Raw genomic sequence first — 10,349 nt, 5'->3', positions numbered from 1 at the left:
TGTTATTATAATCATTAACATTACGATGGTTACCATTAACACTATTATAAATATCTGTACCATTTTTCATTTAGTTTATAGCAACATTACCTTCACTGTCTGTACCTCTGTGTGTATATTGTGTAGGCTGCCTCCCTCCCCTCTCTCTCTCCTTACATCCCTCTCTCTCTTTCTCTCTCTCTCTTTCTCCTTTTCTCTCTTTCTCTCTCTCTCTCACCCCAACCGGTCGAGGCAGATGGCCGCCCACCCTGAGCCATGGTTCTGCTCGAGGTTTCTGCCTCTTAAAAGGAAGTTTTTCCTTGCCTCTGTCGCCTAGTGCTTGCTCTTGGTGGGAACTGTTGGGCTTCTGTAAATATCATCACAGAGTACGGTCTAGACCTGCTCTTTTATGAAAAGCGCTGTGAGATAACTGTTGTTGTGATTTGCCGCTATATAAATAAAATTGAATTGAATTGAATTCTTGCAGGCTAAGTCAACACCTTCACATAATATCAGTGGTACACAGGATAGTAATGTGGGTCGCGTAGGTTGGTGAACTAATGTGGAAAGCGATAAAACTTTGCACCGGATAACGTTAGGAACTGCTCAGTGTTAGCCGGCTCTCCGTGTTTCTCCGGCCTTTCTGATGTTCTGATGTTGAATCTCGTTTGGTCTGATGGGCTTCAGCACATAAAACTTTATTGTTGTTTTTGGTGTGTCCTCACATTAAAAGCAGAATAGTGGCTGATGCAAGCAACAGAGAAAACAGGCGTTTGTCTCATTTCTAAGTGAAGTTTGAATAAGGCAGTGAATTACTTTATTAATAAGTAATTTCATTGAAAAACTACATACAGCCCCTTTAAAATATGTATTATGCACATGATGCTGCTATGACAAGTCAAATGTCACAACATGGGAAGGTGAAAATCAATCATCTGGTGTGCAATATGTATAAATTTGCTACAATGACTCCCCCTTGAACAACAAAAAAGAAAAGCTGTATTTGTTTGTGTTTGGCTTAAAACTATGTGGCTAAAAATAATGGAATGTGGATGTTAGGTTTATCATGGGATTATTATTTTAACAAGTTTGGACTATTGTTTCTGTTATGTAACCGTGTATAAAACCATTCACTCGTCAATCCAGTTTAAAAACTCTTTACTTTTTACCTTATATCCTGTGACTTCTGACTCATTCTCCAGAGCGTGTACTTGGTCCCACCTCAGGATGACCTTGGAGTTGGAAGTGTTCCACATGATTTTGACTGGGGCTTGGCTGGGCGCTGGAGGACGACGAGGGTAGTAGGAGGAGGGAGAAAAACAACAAGCAACTCAGTCAATAAACAGTAAAGTCCAGAACCAACTCAGCATGAGGGAGATTTCTCATTATCAGTTCATCATCCCACCGTTAGGAGTGAGCAATGACTCGAGGAATAAGCATGTGGGAGTGAGAACAGTCTTATGTTTGGCTGTTTGTGAGGGCGATGGCTGGGGAGAGTGACATGTGAGTGTGTAACAGATGTATTATAATTGTGACATTAATTTATATCAGCCTACTGTATATTAACATAAGATCCTACACGTTTTCTTTGAATCTTGTGCACTGCAAGCACGAACATGTATACATATGTTGGAACGCAGCGACATAGAGGAAGGAGAAAGTGAAACAATATAGAGAGGAGTTAACTAACGGTTATAGGAATCTCTCAGAGGGGAGCATCTCATCATATTCCAGCTAAGCCAGCATGTCCAATCGCCCAGTGTGACCATATTTAAAGGCATTTACATCAAAGATATGCCACGTCTATCAAACGTTTCACACTATTCACATTGGTAAGACGGCAAGAAAGCAATGTGCCCACAAAAAGGTGGGAAGAAGAACATTTCAAGCCAATGTAAACATGGATGTAAACAATGCAGGTTTCAAAATATGTTTTTAAAAATGGCTTTGCAAATGTTTAGGCCTTAATTTTACATTAAATTAACCTTTTTTTGTGTTTTTAAAACAAAAGATTTTTGCCTTTGCCAACATACTGTATGTAGGTGAATGTTGCAGTTACTGTATTTAGCTTTGGACGAGAAACCTCCACATAGTACCTTTAAGGTGCTTTGGTGTTGTGAATTTTCCCTACTTTCACTCTATTTGGTGAAACACTGTTGGTGAAATGAAACATTTACTAAATGGACCATGCACTTCTGCAACCAGAGGGGGGAAAAAAACTAAACAAAGGAAAACTGATCACAAAAAGACACATTCATTCCCCGTGATATGTTGAGAGTCCTTACGTGGTTTCTTGGTTGTGACATTGACTACGCTGCTCTGTGGACCCACTCCAGCACTGTTATAGGCCCGCAGGGACATGTAATAGGTACTGCTACCCTCCAGATCCCTGATGAGTACTGACGTTTTATTCCCCACTGTCCTGATCACATTGGCAGTGTCCTGCTTCACCCCCTCACCCCAGTACTGCAACTAAAAACACACAACAAATACACACATTATACTTTATAAGCTTGCATCAGATTTTTTGCTTAATACTTCCATTTGCAGTTGCGGGCATGAATCCTAGAGGGCTTCATGATGCTCAACTTTAGTTTACTTCATGAATGAATAATTATATAAACACTAATACAAAAAGGTCATCACATTGTTATCCAATGAAAAAAATAAATTTCCACTAGCTTTTGGCACTGTCCACTATAAATGTATAATTCCTATTGTGTGGGCATGTGTTGACCTCATAGCCCAGGATGCGTCTGCGGTTGTTGCTCCAGGCCAGGGGCTTCCAGGTGACCTCTACCTCCGATGCTGATACACTCCTCGCCCTCAGCCTTGCTGGAGCTCTGCTGGGCTCTGAAAGGATTGTCAGGAAAAGAAAGAAGACACAGATTCACTACACCCACATCTACAGTATGGTTTATTGAATATGCTGGAGCTCCATCCAATCTATCCATACCACTGTGTGAGGAGGAGTGAGTGCTCCAACATAAAGTCCTGGGAAAAAAAATGTGATATGATAACTTTACTTAGTGGTTTTACATCTATCGCCAAATGAGGTATCACTACGGTGACTGAGCCTGTGGCCCACTACCAAAAATACTGCAATATTTATACATTTTCAGTATTCTGAACTTGGTGTTGGTGGTGCCATTCCTGGAAAAAATGCTGTATTAAGTTACTGCTAATGTAAACTGAACATTTCCTATTGCTGCAGCTTCACATTAAAAGCATTTAACTGCGGAAACACGAGTTGACTGTTATTACATAGTAGTCACAGGAAATGCAAGTGTTTTCAGCGAGATAATTCATCAAAAATGCATCTGCAAAACAACAACAGTCATTTTCTGCATTTTGTGACAGTAGATCAGTTTGAAATATTGTACCGAGTAATGTAACAAGAAGGGGCAGCCACAGTGAGCAGTTAGATGAAAAGCTGCAGACGACAGGGTGCACACCTCCAACTTCTCAGCGAGGTAACTGACTCCTTTCACTATGCCCTGCTGTTCGCAGGCTCATGCCATGTGCAGCATAAAATCAGATCGGTGTTGCTCCCAGAATGATGGAAAAAGGCCAATTACTGCCTGACTTCTTTAGCAAAACAACAACAACAGTTTCACTGCCCCCAGAATTCTGTGACCAATATTAAACTGCACTAGCTGTTAACACTAGTAACACACCATTACCTTGAATAAAAGAACGGATTTCTCTGGGTTTGAACATTGTTGGAAATATTTGGGATAATTTAAGTTCACAACTCAATAAAATATATAATATACGTAGGACTAGTCATTTTCAAACATTTTAATGCATAAATATTACATATTGTATATTGTGAATATGTACATGAATCACACACAAAACATTTTTGTTCTTGTTAAACATTTAGTTTTAAACTGACTAAAAACTCCTTCAGTATTTAGTATCTTAAGTATTTCTCTGGAACAACAAATATTTATGATTAAATGTGCAACATTTTAAAGAGTTTACCAGTCATAAACTCATCAGAATGTGTAGGTGTGCGGTTTTCGTCAGAATATAGTGAAAGTGCTGTCTCAGTAGCAGCAAACGACCCAGCGACAGTCACCAAATTTTTACATCACATATTGCTTTATCCCAGTTGGTGCATGAAAATATGTGACATCACCTTTTTCAATCTGTGCCCTGCCCACTTGAAACTAGTGACAAGATCTCAGACAAAAACTTTGTCGGAACACTTTTGCCTTCATGTAGGGCCACGTCCATCAGTAAGAAACTGAAAATGAAACTGAAAACGGCATTTCAAGGTGTTTGGAAACAGGATTCATCAATGCTTCACAAAACTTGCCAGTGTTGACTTTTAGAAATAGTAGAATAGTATTTGAAATTGACATTTGTTAACTACACAGTTGTTAATCCACTTAATTTAAAATGACAATTCCTAAAACTGGAAACATAATAACAACAAAAAATAAAAATAAGACTTAAACTAATTTGATCTGTTGTGGCAGTGTGTAATCACTGGCACAGTGTTAGTGTTATTAAGTTAAGATGTGCTTTACTGTATAGTTTTAATGTTACACACCTTCCTCTGCTGAGTAGATGGTGGTCACTGGACTAAAAGGGCCTTCTCCCTTGTTGTTATAAACCCCGACTTTGACTTGGTAAGGGGAGAAGGGAGGGATGCTCTCATTCTTGAAGACATATCTAGAGGCGTCCGGGGACGTGACAGCAGCCTGCATCCAGCCCTGCGCCCCGAGTGGGCGGAAAGCCACCACGTAACCAAAGCCCGGACCGCTCTGCAGCTCCTCAGGAACAGGCTAAGGAGGTATGAGATGACTCAGAAGGATGACTCAAGATGAATGATCTTAAAGATATTAATAGCTAAAAGACACGCAGCTATGCAGAGATTTGGGCACTTAGAGGAATAATGCTGAGGGTGGTCCTGTACTTGTACTGTATACCTTGCATGAACTTCTGTCTGGTTAAGTGGTTTTATACTGAGAAATAGAACTATCCAAACAGAGCTTATTCTTTGTAAGTCATATTTCATTACAGTTGTGTTTGATATCAATATTAATATAAACAGGTTTATATACAGTATACATACTATGTACATTTATAAATATATATAGTATATATGTCAAAATTGTGTTTTTTTATTTAAATCTATTTAAATCATGTATTTGAATGTAGCACATGAATAAAAATACATACAAATAAAAATCTAATGTGTGTGAATACACGTTTACCTCCCAAGTGATGACCAGCTCTGAACGTCCTCCACCACCACCGTTCACTCTGGCTGGAGTCACCCTGGGAACTAACAGATCAAACACAGTGTTAGAAGTAAAGTACCACTTTGTATAAAGAGATAAGAGGTATTGAACATGTCCAACATTTTCGAGAGTTAGACCTTTCTTAAATTCACGCTTTAAAGAGGACTCCACAGATTTAACATTGTACTCCTATTACACTGACAAACTCACGATGGACAGTTTCTTTTTTAAAAGGATCAGAAGAACCAGAGGTATGCTCTTTTCTACTCCATGCATTCTTTTTCCTTGTCAAAATCTGGTACCTACATTACCCACATTGCAACTTAACCACAGACAGTTTGGTCAGAGATTCAGGTGTTTTATGCTAGCAGATGCCAGCGCAGGCTCAAACCTCTAGCTTCAAACAGAGATGAGGGAGAGGGCTATAGAGGTGTGGTAATCCATCTCCACACCTCCAGTTTTTTTTCTGCCCCAACTGTACTGATTCAAGTGACAACACTCACAATAGGCTTTCAATAACTTCCTTAAAATTATGCAGTAGTACTTTACCAGACCTGTAAACAGACTTGGTGTAAAATCCGTAGTTTCAATGTGTAACTTAGTGGGTACAACGACTTCAAATCCAAACACATTTATGAAGCCATGAAGGACTGCCCTGCACTCAGAGGGTCTTTTTATGAGTTGGTCACAATATATTGTATTTTATTTATGTTTATGCATATAAATCTTTTTGTGTAAATGTATGCGTGTACTATCTATGCATAGGTATAAGTAGCTGAATATACTTGCATGTATGAATAAAACTCTAAATGTATGGCTACTTATTTACACATCTGTGGTAAGTAATTTAATTATAAAATTGAAATCTCTTTTTAATCCATACTTTTGACCAGATTTGATGCATGATGCTGCTGAATCAGACATACTGCATCTATTAAATATTGATTATATTATATATCTATATATATGTATTTTCTATGTACTGTATTGTTTTTTCCTCTCCCCACATACACAGTTGAATTTGTGAGTTGTGAATTTAGTTCAGTTATGTGTTGTGTGCCCTGAGGAAATACACTGGTACAATAAAGTTCTTTGAAGGGATGTAATTCCTGTCCTGAAGTGTCCTCTATACATATAATGTGCATAATTTCAAACAATTTCTATCACTTTTGGCAGCAGTGGAAATCTAAAGATACATACGCGTTTCTTTGTTGCGGGCCTTTTTTGAGGGTTTGCTGGGCTCTCCTGTTCCTATGCTGTTGGTTGCCAGGACTCTGAACTCGTACTCCACCCAGGGACTCAAGTCAATGACAGTGGCGGACAGCTGCTTCCCCCCAAGCATCTCAGGAACTGAGAGACATCATAGAAATGATCTTTCATCAAAGCCCTGGAAGATCTGCCACTGAAAGCTAGCCAAGCTGGTGATGTGTTATTTATTTATTGTCATTTCATGTGTGGTGTTTGAAAAGGATACCAATCACGTCTCCAACACTCTCTACTCAATAAACTTCACATTCACACAACCTACACACAGACTGTCAGATGAAAGCAGCCTACCGGTGGTAACAGCTTGCCACCCGAGAGAGAAGGGTGTTCTGGCCTGGATGGTGTAGCTGAGGATGGGGCTGTGGTTGTCCATCCCGGGTCCCCAGGACAGAGAGGCAGTTGTCTCTGTCATCTCAGTCACCTGACAGTCCACAGGGGGGTCTGGGGGACCTGGAAGGATAATTAGTCACAGTTCACTCTCACAAGACGATATACTGTAGAGATTAATGAAGACAAGAGGCAGAAGAACAGAGACACATAGTGGGTGGACTGATTACAAACAAGAGTTAGGACAGCTGTGACTGCAATTCTGAACTATAACTAGTCCAAACACAATGTTTGTTAAACTGGTGGCAGAAAAAAACACACAAAATAAGTAATAATAAATAAATATTTTTTTATCTCATTTTATGCTTTTCTGTAGTGCAGATTATTGTACTATAGTTTGTTTAATGGTTCCCATTGTGGGGGTCAAAGTAAATCAGAGAGGTCATGTTTTTATAAATGACTAAAGATTGAAAAGAAACAATCGAAGGATATTTGAAGGGAAATAGATGAACATACACACAACTCATGTACATATACTACCTGTGATGATGGATCACGAGTACACAATGGTTTAATTTAAGGGATCAAAAACATAAAATGTTAGAAACCACTGCCATAGAGGGCTTTTTTTGTAGGAAAGCTAAGTCATGGTCATACTGCACGTCTGCATCACGGTGCATGGCAGTCCCACAAACTCCAATATGAGAATTACAGTACATGGATAGGCACATACATTGTCAGGCCATATTGTGCTCTAATCATCTACCCAAGAGTAACATTGTTCACATTGTTTCATTCACTTTGTGATATAGAGTGGTAATGGGAAAGTTTGGTTGTCAGTCAGCTATCATACTTGTGTTAACATTCTTTCATTCACTCTGAAAGAGAGTGGCATTCGTGGCTAGAAAGGATTTGTAGCAGAAATGGCTTTGCTAGATATGCATTACTACAAAAGATGAAGAAAAAAAAAGATAATTGAGCCTTTCTCTGGTGTCTCCATAGCTGCTATAGCCTTGATGAGTAATTACATTTCTGAATAGGTGCATCTCAGCTATGGCATTGCTGCAGTGCCAATGTCTGTTCAGTCGCTTCGCCATAAGCTCTTGCAGACAACAAGTCTGCCTTAAATGTTTGATTTTTTTAACATGTGGTGCAAGGGACATCCTTACCTCTGACTACCACATCAGTGGCAATAGACACGCTGTCCACCTTGGTCTGAACGGCACATGTGTATTTCCCAGCATGCCTCAGTTGAATGTTACGGATCATAATGTCACCAGCCGAGTGCTATAAGTGGAAAAGTTAAGGGGGAAAAAAACAACAACAAATGAACAATGGCAGAATTTTAAAGCTGCAATATAAACTACAAGGGCCGCAAAAACAAGTGCAATGTCACAGTGATTTCTTTTGGCATTCAGTCTATTACATTATGGAAGAGAAAGGTACAACACAAGTCCAGGGATGCACCAAATGGCTGACTGAAGGTTTTCATGATAATTTATGAGGACGGTTCTTTGTGAAGAATCAAAAAGCTTCTTTCAGCTCTACCCCTTTTATTCAGTCTGATTTAATTTACTCTACCGAAAACCATTCAATGCCAAATGCATTATTAGCTTTGAACTTTAAAGTTGAAGCTAATGTTAAGTTGATGTCTTATCTATGAAAGTAAGGGACTGTGAAACAGGATGAGACTCGATAATTACTTTGATGTATAATCAGGGACATTTTATAGAGATAAAAATTCAGTTGCTGCCAGACATTGACTCTTTGAAACTCCCTGCCATCATTAAAATAATATAACTGGGGATGGAATGGGTCACAGATCTCTCACTTTGGCAAATTTTATATACTGCAAGAAAAAAAGAACCTCAAAGCTTGCTTATTGAATCAAGTGAGACTGTAAGAAGTCCTACAAAATGCAGTATCACATGTCGTGAGGCTTTTAGAGATATAATGAACGGTAAATCACATTCCCTGTCCATTGCACATCAAGTCTGTATCTTCAAGACAGTGCAATTGCTTTTTGTAAAGGTTGACTTGTCATGATTTATGGGGTGTTGGTTTATATCAAGACGGAGGAAAATATAAACTCCATAATCAAATAATTACAAAGATGTAAAGTAATATTCAGGGGTTTTTTTTTCAACTCAATATTGAAAATGCTGACTGTGTTTCGCTGGGGTTTGCCAATGCAGTCAGCCTTTTCATCTCCTTTTTCTCTTAAGTAATATAGGCATATATCAGACTTAAAATATTCTGTAACTTATTTTATATTGGGAAGTACTGTATATTACAAGTTTTTCAATTTCAGATAAACATTTTGTTTCACACCATGAGTCCCACAATTTTATACAGTAGTGTGACTGCAGGTCTGGCAGTGACAATTAGCCCCTCAGCATGCATGTCTCTATTTGGAGTTGTAAAATGTTACAAACCCAACAAGAGAGGAGGATGTAGCCAGCAGTGAGGATGGTGTAAATGCTGCTGGAGGCATACACTTTTCAACACTTGCAGAATACAGTATGTTCTCTACCAGCATACTTAAATAATGTTGCTGCAGGGTTTTTAACCATTACTACCCTGAGTTATTTCAATTGTGAATTTGAAAATAACATATACTGTATAACTGAACCAGATCAGTTTGTTATTTTTTTTCAATGTCTGAGCTGTACAGCACAGAGCTGGAGTTACTTGATATTTACCAAAGTTATAATTTTACAACCTTATACAACCCTTGTAATTTTTCACTCACTCAGCCAGCTACAAAACACTGATATTCTTCACTTTACTTTGTGTTGGAATCGAGAAACCATATATCTTCTCTATTTGTAACAGATCTTTGAGCATTTAGAAAATATTACTGAGGACGTAAAAAGTAAAATCAAGCACTGGGATTTACACATTTAGGGGAGCAGTACTTACAGTGGCTACATTGATGATGCCTAGAATTTATGTATAAGACAGTGACCCACTGTCATTGTACACTGCTCAAAAAAATAAAGGGAACACTAAAATAACACATCCTAGATCTGAATGAATGAAATTATCTCATTAAATACTCCTTTCTTTACATAGTTGAATGCGCTGACAACAAAATCACACAAAAATTATCAATGGAAATCAAATTTATCAACCCATGGAGGTCTGGATTTGGAGTCACACTCAAAATCAAAGTGGAAAACCACACTACAGGCCGATCCAACTTTGATGTAATCCTTAAAACAAGTCAAAATGAGGCTCAGTAGTGTGTGTGGCCTCCACGTGCCTTATGACCTCCCTACAACGCCTGGGCATGCTCCTGATGAGGTGGCGGATGGTCTCCTGAGGGATCTCCTCCCAGACCTGGACTAAAACATCTGCTAACTCCTGGACAGTCTGTGGTGCAACGTGGCGTTGGTGGACGGAGCGAGACATGATGTCCCAGATGTGCTCAATTGGATTCAGGTCTGGGGAACGGGCGGGCCAGTCCATAGCATCAATGCCTTCCTCTTGCAGGAACTGCTGACACACTCCAGCCACATG

General features: G+C 39.1%; 1 protein-coding gene across 4 annotated transcripts in view; it reads right to left on the bottom strand.

Moving 5' to 3' along the window:
• Positions 1-10,349, bottom strand: part of cntn3a.1 (contactin 3a, tandem duplicate 1) — a 66,543-nt gene that overhangs the window by 4,065 nt on the left and 52,129 nt on the right. For all 4 annotated transcript variants that reach the window (XM_046057437.1, XM_046057434.1, XM_046057435.1 and 1 more), the window contains 8 exons: positions 7,997-8,114; positions 6,792-6,950; positions 6,435-6,584; positions 5,208-5,278; positions 4,541-4,775; positions 2,717-2,832; positions 2,265-2,451; positions 1,149-1,261 (listed from right to left, as the gene is read on the bottom strand). In XM_046057437.1, coding sequence (XP_045913393.1) covers positions 1,149-1,261; positions 2,265-2,451; positions 2,717-2,832; positions 4,541-4,775; positions 5,208-5,278; positions 6,435-6,584; positions 6,792-6,950; positions 7,997-8,114 — 1,149 coding nt within the window. The remainder of the gene's footprint in view (positions 1-1,148; positions 1,262-2,264; positions 2,452-2,716; positions 2,833-4,540; positions 4,776-5,207; positions 5,279-6,434; positions 6,585-6,791; positions 6,951-7,996; positions 8,115-10,349) is intronic.

The sequence above is a fragment of the Micropterus dolomieu genome, linkage group LG08 (assembly GCF_021292245.1).
Source record: "Micropterus dolomieu isolate WLL.071019.BEF.003 ecotype Adirondacks linkage group LG08, ASM2129224v1, whole genome shotgun sequence".
Lineage (NCBI taxonomy): Eukaryota > Metazoa > Chordata > Actinopteri > Centrarchiformes > Centrarchidae > Micropterus > Micropterus dolomieu.
The sequence above is the reverse complement of the archived record's forward strand: the minus strand, read 5'-3'. Positions and strand labels throughout refer to the sequence as shown.